The sequence below is a fragment of the Protopterus annectens genome, chromosome 5.part1, assembly GCF_019279795.1.
Source record: "Protopterus annectens isolate FY-2018-M chromosome 5.part1, PAN1.0, whole genome shotgun sequence".
In the NCBI taxonomy this organism is placed as follows: domain Eukaryota; kingdom Metazoa; phylum Chordata; order Ceratodontiformes; family Protopteridae; genus Protopterus; species Protopterus annectens.
The window spans coordinates 311707706-311724357 of record NC_056736.1 but is presented as its reverse complement, the minus strand read 5'-3'; the positions used below and the strand labels follow the sequence as shown (position 1 = coordinate 311724357).

Here is a 16652-nt window from a genome sequence, read left to right as displayed (position 1 = left end):
GAAATCTGTAAACTTGGGAAACAATGTGTATAACCCATTTCTCCTGGGTAATGAGTTCCCAGTTTTTTGCTTACAGAGCAATCTTTCCCCCTAAAGGAGCAGTCAGTTGAGAAGTGCTTGGAAGTTTTAAAGTTAAGTCATTGAGATAGCGTACCATAGTGGGGAATCTTACTACTCCCTGATTTGGAAGTGGGAGCCCTCCACTGCTTAGTCCTGTGATTACCCTGGGACTGAAGCCTGGGTGTTCTGCTGGTTCTGGGTTTAAACTAAGAAGGCCTGGAAGAGGCAGGAAAGGACCAATTTTTTGAGGGCCCATGCCTACTAAATCTAGGAGGCTGCACTTGTAAGAAATCTTTAACAGTTTGCATAGATTTAGCCTTTTCCTCCATCTTTCTAAGAACTACTGCTTTGTCACCAAACAGGCGGTCCTGATTTAAGGAAACATCCAGCAATTTAGTTTTAACATGATCTGGCAGAAATCGCTCCTTAAGCCAAGCATGCCTTCTAAGTACAGACCCGGTGGCACCAAGCCTGCAAGATGCCTCTAGTGAATCAAAACCACATTGCAAAGTATGTTTTCCAAACCGCTGAGCAGAATGCATTAAATCCTGTAAATCCTTATTTTCAGCACAATCAGGAATCAACATCATTTTCTGTTTAAGCAACCCAATAATATGCTGCTGATGCTTTAACATATGAAACTGGCAATTTAAGGCCCTGATGGCCAAGGTGGCAGAGGTGTATACCTTCTTACCCCATCTATCCAAGGCCCTGGAATCTCTATCAGAGGGGGAATCAGAGTAATCCTGGCTTTCCCAGTAAAAATGTTCCCTAAGAGAATGCAAGGTTTCACTAAAAGAAAAATCCTCTGGGGGTGAAGCAGAGAGAAAAAGAGTCCTCTGCATCAGAATCCTCATAGGTAGATAAGGGTAAATCCTGGTCATCAGAGGAGACAGAAATTTCAGAATCCTGGTCAGAAGTATCCTAAGCAAATCCAGTCCTAGGTCTCTTAGAGGGAAAAGGTTGACTTCCCCTGATTAAAGTAATAAGGTCTTCAGCCATTCTTATCATTTGTTTTTTAGGCATAGAGGCCTGACCATGCGGTCTGGGCGTCGGTTTCCTAGGCATGGTTCAAGTTTTAGGCCTAGAAGAAGAAGATGGCGTTGGTTTAATTTGCAAGTCAGTAGGCCTGAATACACCCTCAGAAGCCGGTGCCTGCACAGCGGCTCTGGACCCATCCAAGGTAGAGACATTCGGAGGTTCCACAGTTGAAGCATCTCGCGGCATACCGGACTCCAAATGGGTCTCAGTAGAGGCCTGCAAATCTGAAGTAGCAGGTATCATGGGCTGCGAAAGCATCTCACTGAGTACCGGCGAACTGGCGACTAGCTTAGGAGAAGCGTTGTCAGCAGCTTTGGAACTATGCAGCCTGTCTCTGTCTTTATCTTTGCGTTTTCTTGGAATGTTGGTAGTTGGGTGGCTTATCGAAGACATATTTGGATAATTGAACCGAGAACCAAAATATTTAGAAGCGAAAATGTACCGACAACGAATAGATCGTGCTTTAAATACGGCACAAAACCGACAGCGAGGTACGTCATGGTCAGGGCCTAGGCAAGGAATACAGTACAAATGAAAATCTTTGAGGTATTTGCTTTCCACAATAAATACAATTACTGACTTTTACTGACATTGGTTTAGAGCAAGAAAAGGATTCCCTAATGGGGTACTTAGCTTTTAGTTGAAGACTTTGGTTCTGAAACTCGAAAATGAAAATTTCAGGAGTCAGCCGACCGGCATTTGTGAACTGCTTCTGTTTCAGGCACCGCATGGCAAGAAAGACTGATGTAATGGCATCGGCTACATGCTTTATACCCCTGACTACCTGACGTCACGGAAGATGAGACAGCAACCGACGCAGGACCCAAGACTTTGATAATCAGTCCGGCTGAGGGCTACTACAAGCAGATAACCCAAATGTGATGACTGCAACAGTGAAACACGAAAAACATCTGGCTATAATTTCCTCCACTCTCTAGCACAAACAATCTGTACTGCCATTATGTTTGGGGGGGGGGCATGGTTACAGTGTATTTAAGAGCACAAGTTGATCATAATGATAGGTTGCTACCTTTGGTGGCATGGCATGAAGGGGACGTGTGTGAAAGCAACTGCCCATTGCCCCTAGCACAATGAGTTGCACTACTCTATTAAGTTCTTGGCTGTAATTTTTTTTGCGTGAAGTCTGCATGCCCTCCCTTTTCTGTGTAAGTCTATCAATGTTCTCTGACTTTTTATAGCACCTCAAAAACATGCAGCAGGTGAACTGGAATTCCTTCAGTTTCCCTAAAGGTGAACAAGCAGAATGTGTGTGTAAAAAATATCACTGAATTTTAATTGTTCACACACATTAATGACTGGCACATCATAACTCTTAAATAGCAGTGATCAATAATTTTATTTCAAAAGTAAGGCATACAATACACCACAGAACAGACACAAATTTAGATCTTCAAAGGGTATGGGTGGCCACCATACTACATACTGTATAAATAGATTTTAACATGGACTCAGTGGTGGTCCCTGCCCTTAAGTGTACCCATTCTAAAACCAACCCTGCTCAGAGATGTGCACAGAAGATTGATGAAACATGGCTGGGGGCTGGAGATGGTGTGGTCATTACTTTTTTAACTTTCATCACAATCAAACCCCTCACGTATGCATGGGAAGTCAATACAGCTTGTGTTGGGGCTGGGGACAGTGTAGCTATTCTTTTGTTTACTTTTCTCATAGACCTCAGAGGTGTGTTAAGTAGGTTACTATAGCTTGTGCATGGCAGTATACTGTCTAGGTGCAATAAGCTGGAATACATTTCTATGACCATTTATTTTTCACAGTTTGCTCACAATCACGCATCAGGAAGGTATACAGGTGCCTGTCTTTGGAGAATAGGAGTGAAGGGTATTATGACAGCAGTCATTTGAAATACAGGACTGTGACTACTTGAACCTCTGCTTTCATCCCAATCTAACATCAGAGGGATGCGCATGCAATGACTGTCTTTTTATTTGGGGGGGGGGGATACCTCTCAAGCAATTGTCTTATTAGTGTTACAGTGAGGTACAGTTTTGTTAGCTCTGAACATTAAGCATTGACCACAACTTAGGTCTTCCTTGAAATACAAAAATAAGACTGAAATTATTTTCTTACTCGTGATTTTTGTTCAGGCCACACTAGAACAAAAGTTTGAGAGAAAATGCACTAAAATGCACTAAAGAGCATTGCTAACCCCACAGACCCCCAGCTTACTTAGGTTATTTCCTACACAGTTATTACTCTGCTCTCCTGGCTACATAAGATAAGTTTATAAGGACAAAAGGAAAACTAAGGTTGAAGAGCAACACTGAATTTCTTTTAATCATATTTTTTGTTCAAGCCACCACTGGATAAAAAGATTATGCAAAAAACTTTAAAATCCACTTCAGAACATATAGAAAGTCATGCTTCTTGAAAAAGCTGAGGAATACGGCATAATGTGAGGAAAAGGAAGTGAAAAGTAACATTCATGGTTTAGGAAGCCCAGGATGGACAGAAAACAGTGGAGAACACTGGTAGTTGTTATGAAGAAGGGGTGAAATAGTAGGCAGTGCCTAGGGCTCTATTTCACCAAAGGCCAGCCACATAGATAGAGGTGTTGTAATGTATCATCACTGCAACAAAATGCCAGTCACTGAATGTTCCTCCTGTGAGACGGCCCAACGAAGTGTGGTAGACAGGGGAGATGTAATATAACATTGTATCTACAGTTCAGTCTGTGTGCACAACTCCTAAAACTCTGTAACATGAACTAAAATGTTGCTTAGGAAGCATGGCAGTGACATACTGATAGTTAGACTGGAAGCACCCGGGGCCCCCAACTTGACACTTGCTGGCACCCCCAAACTGATAACGCTGCCCTGTTTACACAGAAAAAAAAACATTTTCCACTCCTGCCTTCTTATCAGGAAGCCTAGTTACTCACTTCAGCTCCTGTACCACATGTACTCACTGCAGCTTTATTTAACTATATAATCTCATTACAGTCATTCTCCCAAAATTAACAATAAATCTACAGAATTAACAGTGAGGGAGAAGAAGTGGGGTAGTTACCTAAAAGTCAGAAAACAAATCCTCACTCTGTTATATTGACTGCCTACTGCACATATGCTGCAACAGTATTTCCTTAAATTCTGTCTCAGTATTCAGAACCACTGTAGAGAATCCCACTAGATCCCCACTAAAAGGAGGTCTGATGTAAATATTTTTTTTGTAGAACAGAAAATACCCTTAAACAATACATCAGCAAAAGGAAACTGTGATTTCTGTCCTGAGCATGACTAATGAATGGTCGGACTGCCTACAAGTTTTATCTGAGTGCTGTAACACTCATAACTATCTACAAGTACTGAAGAGTATGTAAAATGCTCTCATTCAGGTCCTGAGGATGTGTGCTGCAAGAACGCAATTTGATTGTTCTTAAAAAAAATACTGTACATATGTCCAGCATGACATTTGGCATAAAGGCAGGATTTACTGCAAAGCAGAACCCTGGTCTTTATGAAAAATTACATAATTAGGAAGGTTAGATTTTTGGAGGAGTATGTCATCAATAAAATCGTGTTAGCTAGAGTAATCTAGTATAATTGCCTACATAACCGTGTACTGTTTAAAGGAGGTTTAGAACTCAACCATACTTTTGTGTAAACAAAAACAATGGTTCTTTTTTCAAGTGCATTAATGTATTACGTCCTATGTGAGCACTGTCATTAAATTTCTGATTTCCTCTGCATCCTGAGTCAATATACTCAAAGAAATATGAATTTCCTTGAACCCTGCAACGAGTATGCTAATAGCACACTGAGTGCTTACACATTTAAGTATCATACAAAGATACCGCAAACTAAGCTGTATTTGTAGTTCATTGTGTCAAGTCTTTGTAGACAGAAATGTAGAAAAATAAGGTTATTAATACCCCACCTCCTTTTTTTCTGCTGTTGCTGCTTCATTCACTGGCAGTGATACTTCACTAAACAGAAGCATTACACAAACAGACTCCCACCTCAGGCAAACACTGGCTAACAGTCTTCTTTTTCTTTCGGCTGTTCCCATTAGGGGTCGCCACAGCAGATAATCTCTTTCCATTTCTTCCTGTCCTCTGCATCTTGCTCTGTCGCACCAACCACCTGCATGTCCTCTCTCACTACATCCATGAACCTTATCTTAGGCCTTCCTCTTTTCCTCTTACTTGGCAGCTTCATCCTTAGCATCCTTTTCCCAATATACCCAGCATCCCCCCTCAGCACATGCCCAAACCAACTTAATCACACCTCTCTGACTTTGTATCCAAATAGGGTTACCACCTGTCCCACTTTCCGAGGGACAGTCCCTCTTTGGGCAGCAGTGTGACAAAAAAAAAAAAAAAAAAAAAAAATCCTGAGAAACAGTTATTCTGTATCTAAAATACCTAAATGTTATAACAAACAGAATTTAGGCAAAAGTTAAGTTCTATCCTTTTGTACTGATTTGAAAAGGTGGCAACTCTATATCCAAACCGTCCAACTTAGGCTGACCCTCTAATATACTTATTCCTAATCCTGTGTACCTTCGACACACCCAGTGCAAATCTTAACATCTTTAACTCTGCCACATCCAGCTTTGACTCCTGCCTTTTTGTCAATGCCACTGACTCCAACCATACAACATAGCTGGTCTAACTATCCTCTTGTAGACCTTCCCTTTCACTCTTACTGGTACTCGTCTGTCACAAATCACTCCTGACACTCTTCTTCACCCATTCCACCCTGCCTGTACTCTCTTCTTCACCTCTCTTCCACACTCGCCATTACTCTGAACTGTTGATCCCAAGTACTTAAACTCATCCACCTTCGCCAGCTCTACTCCCTGCATCCGCAGCATTCCTCTATCCTCCCTCTCATTTACACATATATATTCTGTCTTAGTCCTGCTGACCAACAGTACATTTTAAAAATCCTTATGCACAGTTCTGCAGCCTAGAGGCCTCTGCTTCTTGGTGTGGTATGTGAATACCACTGTTTTGAATCTGTCCAGAAGTGGACTGTGTGCCCTTCGTTTAGGTATGCTCTTGATGCCAGAAGTCAGTTTCTGTAATGATCTTGTACCACTACTGTTTCATTACCACCATATTGACTGCAGGGAGCCATCACTGTAACAATTACATTAGCTGTACTAGACAGAAGCAGAAGGCACAATTAATTTTGGCTCAGGGAGCACAGCAGAGAAGATAAAAGCAAGACAAAGGAACAAGCAACACACAACACCCTCTGGACAACAAGCTGCCTTTTGTGCAGTAATACCAGGTAAATAGCCTCACTGCAGCTGCAGCCCTATTTGTTTTTGCACATTCTGAGAGTTTTGATGCTTACATATTTCAGCATAAATTATAATTACTTTAAATCACAGTAGGACTTAGAATCCTGAAATTTATTTATGTTTGCTCAGTTACAAATTAGAACATCACAAAACTCTTTCAGTCAAGCAATTTAAAGTACTATAAAATTTGTTTTATGCACTTTATTAACGTAGGTGAAAGCGATTTAGGTAATATAATTAATGATAATATCAGTTAGACTAAATTTAATTATATATTACCACCCTAGAACAGGGGACATGGAGAGATTTAAAGCACAGTGTTGTGTTGTGATGCAGTGGATGGAACAAGAGGCTTAAAGAAAGCCCCCTGATTTGTAACTTGCAAAATTATGAGTAAACCAATGCTATGCAAAGGAAGATTACAGGAGAACCTAATATCTATATAAGTAAATTAAAATCAGACAAATATATGGGTGCTCCAATGAAATAACCATGCCACATTACACAAGAAATCATTTGTTTCAGTAATGGTTCACAAAATGACCTAAATATATGAATAAGCAGTATGTGTTAGTATATAATGGTCCTGGTTACAAATAACTTAAATAATAAAATAACAGAGTAAAACAGTAAAGGCTTGAAACGATTTCTAAACGTTGGCTGAATGCTTTTGTGTGTGTGGGTGTGTGTGTGTGTGTGTGGGGGGTTGAATCAGTTCATCAGTACAGGAAACTGTCAGCATGAAATGCACATTCCAATACTTTCAGTTAATCACTTTACTCCCCCACCTGTGTACTTCTACTAAAACCTTGTGATAGCCCAGCCATATATATATAATTATTTATGAACCAGCTTTAAAACCCACTTCTTGACTACATTATTATTTTCTGCCCTACCTAGTACCTTCTCTCACATAATTGTCTCTGAATTTGTAAGCACTAATCACATGATCAATTATGTCTCACAAACCCAGTAATACACCTCTTCAAATGCTCAATGTTCAGCATCTACTATTGCATAAGCATCTTTTATACTGTAATAGTTGTCCTTATTTTACATGAATGCAATCTAATTAACAAATGTATATTACATAATGTCTGTTCATATATATTACTGAATGTCCGTTTAAAGTGTGCACTGTGTTAAAGCTTTTCTCCCTGGGCCACTGCTGTAAAGAGGTTTTAGACAAACCCAGTAAACAAAAAGCAAAATAAAAATAAATTATGAAGACTATATGCAAAATGTAACTAATTTGCTCTGTTTTCTTTATTTATGTATAAATAGACTCTATAGTATAAGTATCAGTGGTCACCAATGAGTAGAAAGGATAGCAGTAAAAAAGAGGGGGGTGTAACATGCAAACATCATGAGCTACACAGCTGTGCTTGTTATTGTAGTTCTGACTGTTAGCAAGTTCTGCATATTATTATACGAAGGTTAAACATGGCAGGAGAGTGCAAGATTTTATTAATTTAGACTGTAACTGTCAGTGCAAGATATACATTCGTAAGTTATGGAAAAAAGAACATTTTTCATATGTTCTATCATAGTACACTAACGGATTTGTGAGAAAGAGTACAAGTGAACACCCATCATCAGTTACAGATACTAAAATATTTGCAAATTAAAAGTTAAGAGCTCAAAACAGTAGCATCTGTATTACTGAGGAATGTCACCTGTAAGCTGAAATGAATTTCTATGTATGTGCAGTGGAACAGTCAGAGCTTTTTTGGGGCTGGTACGTGCCAGTACAGCATACTGGCACCTCTGCTGCCCTGTTTATTAAAAAAAAAAAAAAAAGCTTTCTTTTTTAAGGAAGTTGTTCTTTAAGAACGCCCCTTGCATTGGGTTGCATATAATTAGATGTCAAACACAAGTTTACCTACTTAATATCTAGTAGTTGTACTACCTTTTCCTCCTTCCCTGTGTGTTACCACTTCAGCACTATGTCTAGTATTGTGTAGCTAAAACATTCATCCCCTTCCTATACTTAAGTACATACTCTTAGATGACTTATGTAGTTTAGCTTTCCTATTTGCAAGTTAATCTATTCTCCAATACTTTCTCCCACATGCCATATATATGCATGCTGCTCTTCCTGCCTGTACATTCCCTTACAATTAGCTCTTGCTGACATACGGAATGGTATACAGCATAATTTTTAGCAAAGAACAGACTTTTTACCATAATCACTGCCCAAACTGGTTTACCTTTCATATTGATTCTGTTGTTATGGTCTACTGCAACCAGGTCCACTATTGACCATGGTTGACTTTATCACATACTGAATTTTGGAGCTCTCTGCTACCCACTCCTTCCTGTCCCAGGATGCATTGTGCCATTTAAATCCCTTACCTGGCATTCAGCACCATCTTTTACTGTCCTTTCTAGGGTTAGGAGTCCCGTATGTAAACAGTGATGTGCAGTGCTGTGGTTAAGTTATGCAAGTGTTGTGATACGTTTTTTTCATATCTGAACTGGTTTTCCAATATTTTCAAAGGTAAATACTGCATTTATAGGGTGCTGTGTGATGGTATCTCATGCAATCTCACTCGTTAATGCTGATATTTTGGTGAGATAACCTGCTATCGTATGCTATTGCGTTAAAGCTGCTGCAGCGAACTGACTGACTTACAAAAAAAACTATGAATTACTAGAATGGATACAATGTGCTATTAGCAGCTATACCATTTAACTTATTTAAAAAATATAGGTTTCCATTCTCATGCATTTAATAAGATGTAATGGTTGTTATATAACCAAACATTTGTTGCAATCTCTAATACTGACTGTTTTTATGACTGTCGTAGTGATGCCTATTTAAGCATATATACAGGGTATAAAACTTGATTAAACATTGCCCTAAGCTGTATAATATGGTCAAATTACACAAACCCTTAGAATTACAATTATCCTAACTGTTTAATGCAGACTTAGTTCTCAGTTGGCAATTTTTGGAATAGTAATTAATTTATATCTTTTGTAACTATTCTTGCTGATATGTTTATAATTTCTTCTCTGCTCTGTGTCTATTATTTCTACTTACTGTACCCTTGACTATGCAATAGCCTTCTTTCTTCACCATTTTATTTGCTGGTACCTTTTCTATTTATTGATACTTATCTACTACTACTTAATCTGATTCTCCTTTTATTTGGCTTTTGACCCATCTCTGTCACTCTTAGCTGCCAGTTTTACCTATTGTTGCCCCTAACCTAACATACCTTTGCTTTATCCATTTTCTTTTGAATTAGGTTTCAAGCCTGCCTCAGCCAATTAGCCCACAAGCCTCATGCCTGACTTCCCAGTGGCTTCGTGAGCTACTATTTTTTACAGTGGACTCATTCTTGGCTTAGCTTCTACCTCACTTGTCTAATGTATGTGTTTTACTTACGCGGTTTAATCCACTTTTCTTGTTTTATGTAAACGCACATTGTGCACATCAATCACTGGAGAGTACTAGTTCCACCCCCCCGCTCTAAATTAGATCTGCTGAAGTTTCCATACTTCTTATTTTAAACTGGCACTCTCCTTTCCTTAGCAGTTTGGTTGCATACTTAGATGTCAAACACAGGTTTACCCATTTAATATTTAGTAGTTGTACTAGCTTTTCCTTCTTCCATATGTATTATCACTTTGGCACCGCTTCCAATGCATTTTCTTTGAATGTGGGTTTCGAATGTGAGTTTCAAAGTCACAGAAACTTTAATGCGAAGTCTGTTTTCATTGTGAGACTGTATGGCTTTGTTTAGCAAACATCTATCAGTGTTTGTGCTGGAAATTTTGAAATAAGTTTTAAATTAAATCCAAATATCTGTAATCTTTGTAGAAGTAAAGCAGAAAGCAGTATGCACACTGAGAGTTTTGAACAGTGACTATGGCAACTGGGGAGAAACAGCCAAATAATGGGACACTGAAATGGCTGTGTGTGTGTGTGTGTGTGTGTGGGGGGGGGTGACTGAGAGGGGGGTTAACCCAAATGCAACATATGCGTACCACCACCTGTTTACAAAAAAAGCACTGGGAACAATCATGGCAAGAATGGTATTTCATTTGATACTGATGAGTGATTGTAAAAAAAATTATGAAAGTATGCCAGTAGTTTTTCACATTTGCTTTAGTAATGCATTAGTGGGCTTGACAGCAGGACTGTCAATAGGAATACTTTTTGTACATTGATAACAGTAAAAAAAAAAGAGAAAATAAAGGTTATTAACATATACACACATCCTGATCCACAGAGTTATGTCTGTTCACAGAGTTATGTCTGTTCACAGAGTTATGAATACCAGAAATAATGGCACATCAACATCAGTATCTCAAGAATGATACCCTTTGCATTTGGGAGGAAAGTAACAGCTGCAAACTGACATTATTTGGTATGCATGCACAGTGAAATTGATACCAAAGAATAAACAGGGCCTAAGTTACTAAAAAAGTGTACCTGAAAAAAAAATGTTAAAAATATGAATTATGTTATTTCTGGTAATAATGAAAAAATGGAGATAAGATAGTTATATTGGGGACCGACTATATAATCAGAGAGTGCTGGAAAACAATTACAGTAAACCAGGAGAACTTTAAGACATCTACAGACATAACTGCCTATTTGATAAAGTAATGAATATAACAAAAGCTGGGTGACCCACACATGAACAAATGCTGCATTCTAACAGACAATGCTCTGCCACTAATACTTGCTACTTAACATGCATGGGTTTCTTAGAGTAACACTACTGCTCTGAAATATTATAAAACTATTATACGCATAATTTCCATATTTGGTTGAATATCACAAAACAGCAGTGATAAAGGAGGCGTGGCTGACATAACAGTTACGGATTTCACCCCAACCCAAGCACAAGGTATAGGGCTGGAACCTGACCTTCACTCAATGATTGAGTGGAATCTGCATTTTCTTCCCAGTCTATGTATGGTTCCTCCCACCTCCCAAAGCATGCTGAGTGTTTCCACCTTAGACTTGAAGGGTATACCAACAGAGTTCATCCAAAACTGATTGCAGTCATGGTTAGCAGCACAGACTCTAGGTTATGCCTATCAAGGCAAGAGCTGTGTAGACAGACTGCATCTGCAATGTGTAGCATCCCCTAGATATGAGAACACAGATCACAGACTTGGTTATAACTGTATGTGTTGTCACTACTTTAGAACAATTCTCAATTTTAACAGCACTTTTCTATGTAACAAAAATCTATTTCAAGTTTTACTTATTTGCATATTGCACAGTGGAGAGGCTATGCACACAAGTAAACACAATAAAAATTAATTGAAGGATGAACTAAGCTCAGTTAGTGGCAAAATAAATCTAACCAGCTATATAAACCATCAAAGAAGAAATGTCACAGCAGGCCAAGGAATATTTCAAGGATACAAAATATTCATATGATTGTAATGAAGTTGTAAGAACTATATGTGCTTTGGCTACACTGATCTAAAGCCAACAGTTATCCCCCTACACAAAGGTGAACGATCAACAAACCCAGGGAACTACAGACTCATCCATTTGACTAGCCTTACATGCAAGGCCATGGAAAAAATTATTGTGGGTCTGTCAAATCTCAGTTTTTGTCAGGGGGCGTCAAAAGGTCAATATAGCAAAATGGTGCACACTGCCTACCTCGACCTGGCAAAGGCAGCTGACACAATACCTCACTAAGGTGTCATAGACAAACTCTCAAATTTAGGCATAAATCCCTATGTCATGTGACGAGAGCCAAATGGTTCACAGATAGGACACAATATTAGAGTTGAGGAATCCACCCCTAACAAAAGGCCTCAGTACTAGAATCTCTGCTGCTTGGAATATACTTTTCCAAAGTCAAAGCAAGTGCCTTGGACTGACCAAAGCTGTCAAAGACCGCAAGCTGGGTGCAATCTCTGAATCCTCCTGCAAAGAAGTAAATATCCTCCAGGAGGATCTGACACAGCCAAACTGGTGCCAGAACCATGGCCTCAAACTCAATGCAAACAAATGTAATATAATAATAATAATAATAATAATAATACCATTTGGGAAGATGACTACCCCTGCAAATTACAACATTGATAACACTCCCTTAACCATGTCTTCATGAATGCGAGAAAATCCTTCTACATGGCCCAACTTATAAGTAAGGGCATGGCATCTAGATCTAAGGAGATCATAATCCCACTAAACTCTGCCAACAATCGAGTACAATGCACCCTTCGGCATGTACCTGACCAGACATTTGCAACAGCTGGGGAGACCACAAAGGTTCTTCATTAAAACAATACAGGGTGTAAATAATATGTTCTTTGCAGACAGCCTCAAAGCCCTGTCCATGTACTTGGTCACCTACAGACTACTGAGGGGACAATCTATGCCTAACTTACAAGGCATTCTGTGATCCAGCCCTGATGGATCTGCTACACATCTGCAAAACAAACAGCACTGGAATTATTCAATCTAAGACTCTAAACTTTATCTGTGACAAATAAAACATACTGGAAGGGAAGGTATGTGTCTGAGAGAGTACCCCTTTTCTGGAACAGACTTCACATTCATGTGAAACAAAGCTCTTCCCTAAGCCTATTCAAACACCATTTGGACCAATGGATGGGAAATCACAAATTTACCACTGCTTGTTGCCTGGGGCCTTTATGGACAGGGGTAGCTTGTGAATGCCTTAGGACACAGGCATATACCAAAGCCATTCTAGACCATGGGCATTGAGAACTGGGAAAATTGGGACATGAATGGCTAGGCTTAAAAAGGTTCTGTGACTGTTAGCCTAGTAACATCCTATGACCCTAAAAGTGACACTGTGAGCTATAGCCACATCACAGGTGCTACTTGGAAATGCAAATTGGCTGTTCAGAAATGTGCATCTAAACTGGACCTGAGGAGAGGAGAAAAAAAACTTGTGTGCGAATGATGAAACACTTTCTTGCCATCACAAATTGCAATACATGATAAAGTTAAAAGGATTCCACATGAGGAAAAAAAATAACTTACTGGTCGTATCCCTATGCTTTCTAATTTCTCTACCAAAGTCTGCTCCAAAACCGGTCGTAAGTCTTTTGTTAAAGAAGGGTTTTTCTTCAGTGCTTGTTTTAAAAGTTGTTTGCTGATGTTCTCTCTTTTTACAGTCTTAAATGGCTCTAAAGCAAAATTCAAGAAGACATTTGTTAAGACGAACTTAAACACTGTTTTACAGCATCACAAATTTTGTTAATACAAATGTTGCTCCATGAAATGGTTCACAGCTACAGTTCGTCTAAGACTTGTATCATGAAACACCTATTGGTTGGTGTGACGAGCCATAGTCAGTAAGTGACAAGTAGATTCAGAACCAATTCAACAGGTATAATATGTATAAAAAATACAGTAACTGAATGTACAGTAATGTGACCCTGTCAAAAGAAACTTGGCGAGAAACATCATCAAACATGGTCTCCAGTTTAAGGCCTACATGTAACATTCATAAGAACAACATTTTTATTTGTGATATACATACTACACACACACACACACACACACACACACACACACACACACACACACACATTTTTCAGACACTTATGCACATATTTATTTATTTATTTGACATTTGTTTACTGTTGTGGTCTGACCAGGTCTACAGAACCCGTTTTCAGCAGAAGCCCTGGGAGAAAAGCTCCACATACAGTACAATACAAATACAGTATAATCCAATACAATAAATATTACATTAGAAATACTATACAAAAATAAATTGAAAGAACAAACTACTTCAATATGTTGTAATATATTACTACACATCTAAACAATTCTATACAGTTAAAACATTACAGACGATAACAGTCACTCTCATCATACATGATGTAAAAATAGCAGTCAGAAAGTTAGTGATGCTGACATATAACAAGAGAATTAAGAATAGAAGCAATAAAGCCTGAGCAGTAGCATAAGGATATGGTATAGAAGCAGAGAAGCAGTTAGAAGAGCTTTAGGACTTGCAGTCTGTGAGGGATTGAAATGCAAGAGAAGAGGAATTGCTGAGCATTAGGCAGGCTTTATGCAGGAGCAGAGCCTTGTACTTTTGAGATTATTTTTTAAAGAGGCTTTGAAATGGGTTAGGCCAGGCATAAACCTGGTAGCTAGAGGTAGTGAATTCAAATGTATAGAGACAGAGTATGAATATAGAGAGTGACCAGGTTTTCTTGTGGGTTTTGAGATAGCTAAGAGATTTTTGTCTTCTGATCGTAGGGATTGATTTGGTGTGTAAGGTGCAACTAGATTGGCTAGTGCAGGGCAGGCAGTAGGCTTGAAAATAAGGTTGTGCAAGGTTGATAGCTGAATAAAGGCAAGTTGGTTGGGTAGTTCAAGCCAGTTTAATTCTAGGAGTGGTTTACAGTGGTGTGTGTGATATTTAGAGTTTGTGGCAAACTTTGCAACTTTGTTGTAGCACTGCTCCAACTTGCTTAGGGTAGAATTTTGTAAGTTAGTTAAGATAGGGGCAACATAAAGAAGAGAGGGAAGTAAAACTGTTTTTGCAAGGGTAGTTTTGGTTGCTGCAGTAAAACTTTTGTTTCTATATAAGAGTCTCAGTTTGTGATGAGTTTTCTTTATATTTTGCTGTATATGAGGGGCAAACAAAAGTTTATTGTCAATGATAACACCTAGAAGTTTGGTTTTCTGCACTATCTCTATGGCAGTGTTGTCAGATGCAAGGATGTTGAAATGATCAGTGACAAGGGAGGTGTTTTTGGGATGAAAGAGTACTAGTTTTGTCTTCTTTGGATTAAAGAAAGAGTTGGGCATTTCTTAGCCAGGATTCAACTGCAGTAAAGGACTGTTGAACTTTTGAAAGTAGTTCTGGTAGTGATTGAGCAGCACAGATTATGCTGGAATCATCAGTGTAGTGAGTGAAGGTCCCAGGGTGGGAGGCAGTGTGAAGGTTGTTTGTGAAAATGAAGAAGAGTAGGGGTCCTATGATGGAGCCTTGGGGGACTCCAGTAGGGATGTGGAGAAAGAGTGAGAGTTTGTTGGACCATTTTACTGCTTGTTTACAATCCTTGAAGTAGCTCTGAAACCACTTTACTGTGTTATGTGAGAAGCCTAAGTTAGACAGTCTGTTCAAAAGTAAGGGGTGAAAAACTATGTCAAAGGCATTGGAGATATCAAGGAATACCATGGCTGTATAGTATCCTGCAATTCTGGCCTTGTTCACAGTGTCTGTAAAAGATAATAGGGCTGTAGCTAGGTTGGAAGCCATGTTGGGTTTTGGTTAAAAGATTGTTTTGCAATAGATATTGCATTACCTGCTGATGGATATCTCTCTGGAGAATTTTAGATATGGGGGCAAGATGGATATAGGATGGAAATTGGACAGATCAAAAGAGTTGCCTCCTTTGTGGATGGGGGTGATGTGAGATTGTTTCCATATGGTAGGTGCTTCTGATTCTGATAAAGGCCTATTTATAAGGATACTGAATACTGACTGGGTACGCGACTGAGTTAGCAGCCAGCTTGAGGTAGTATGGGGGAAGACTGTCAGCTGAAGTAGAGCAGGGTTTTCGTTTTTGTAGTAGTTTCTTAATGGTGTCAATGGGTATGGGCTGAAATAAGAATGGGATTTGTATGGCATTTTGATGAGTATGGGGGTTAGTAATGACAGGGTTAGAAGTAGGTGGTGGCCTGGTGGGGGGGTGGGTCGTCCAGCATTAGGGGTGTTAGTTAGTAGGTCTGAAATTGATTTTATGAAGTGCTTGTTAAAGTTTTCAGCTATTTGTGATGGATGGGTATCAGGTGATAGGGTGTGCTCTTCCTTTCTTCCAGGGTTAAGTAGGGAAGACATGGAGTGCCAAAATTTACTGGGGTTGATTTTATGCTGGAATTGAACCTGGGAATAATATGACTTCTTATCTCTGTTGATTAGTGTTGTCACTTTGTTACATAGTGTTTTGAAATTAACATGATTTTGTTCATTTTTGGTTTGTTTCCGGGTTGACCAGGCTAGGTCCCTTTGCTTCATCAGGTGTTTACATTCCTTAGAGAGCCATGGTGTGGAGTTCTTTTTGATTTTTTTCATACGGATGGGAGCTGGTGTATTAAGTATGTGAAGGAAGGGGTTATTAAAGGATAGTACAGCATCATCAAGGGGTAGCTGTTTAAGGGGTGTCCAGTCTATTTCCTGTAGAAGATTGTTGAACTTATGCTGACAAAAATGAATTGAGTTACTAACTGATTTTATAGTGTGTACTCTTAGTTGTTGGGAGTTTGCTCTAAGGGAGTAAGC

The 16652-nt window shown here is 39.1% G+C and overlaps 1 protein-coding gene across 3 annotated transcripts in view; it reads right to left on the bottom strand.

Moving 5' to 3' along the window:
* DZIP1 (DAZ interacting zinc finger protein 1) overlaps positions 1-16652 on the bottom strand; it is a 1252063-nt gene that overhangs the window by 423720 nt on the left and 811691 nt on the right. For all 3 annotated transcript variants that reach the window (XM_044072991.1, XM_044072990.1, XM_044072992.1), the window contains exon 13: positions 13388-13533. In XM_044072991.1, the coding sequence (XP_043928926.1) occupies positions 13388-13533 (146 nt within the window). The remainder of the gene's footprint in view (positions 1-13387; positions 13534-16652) is intronic.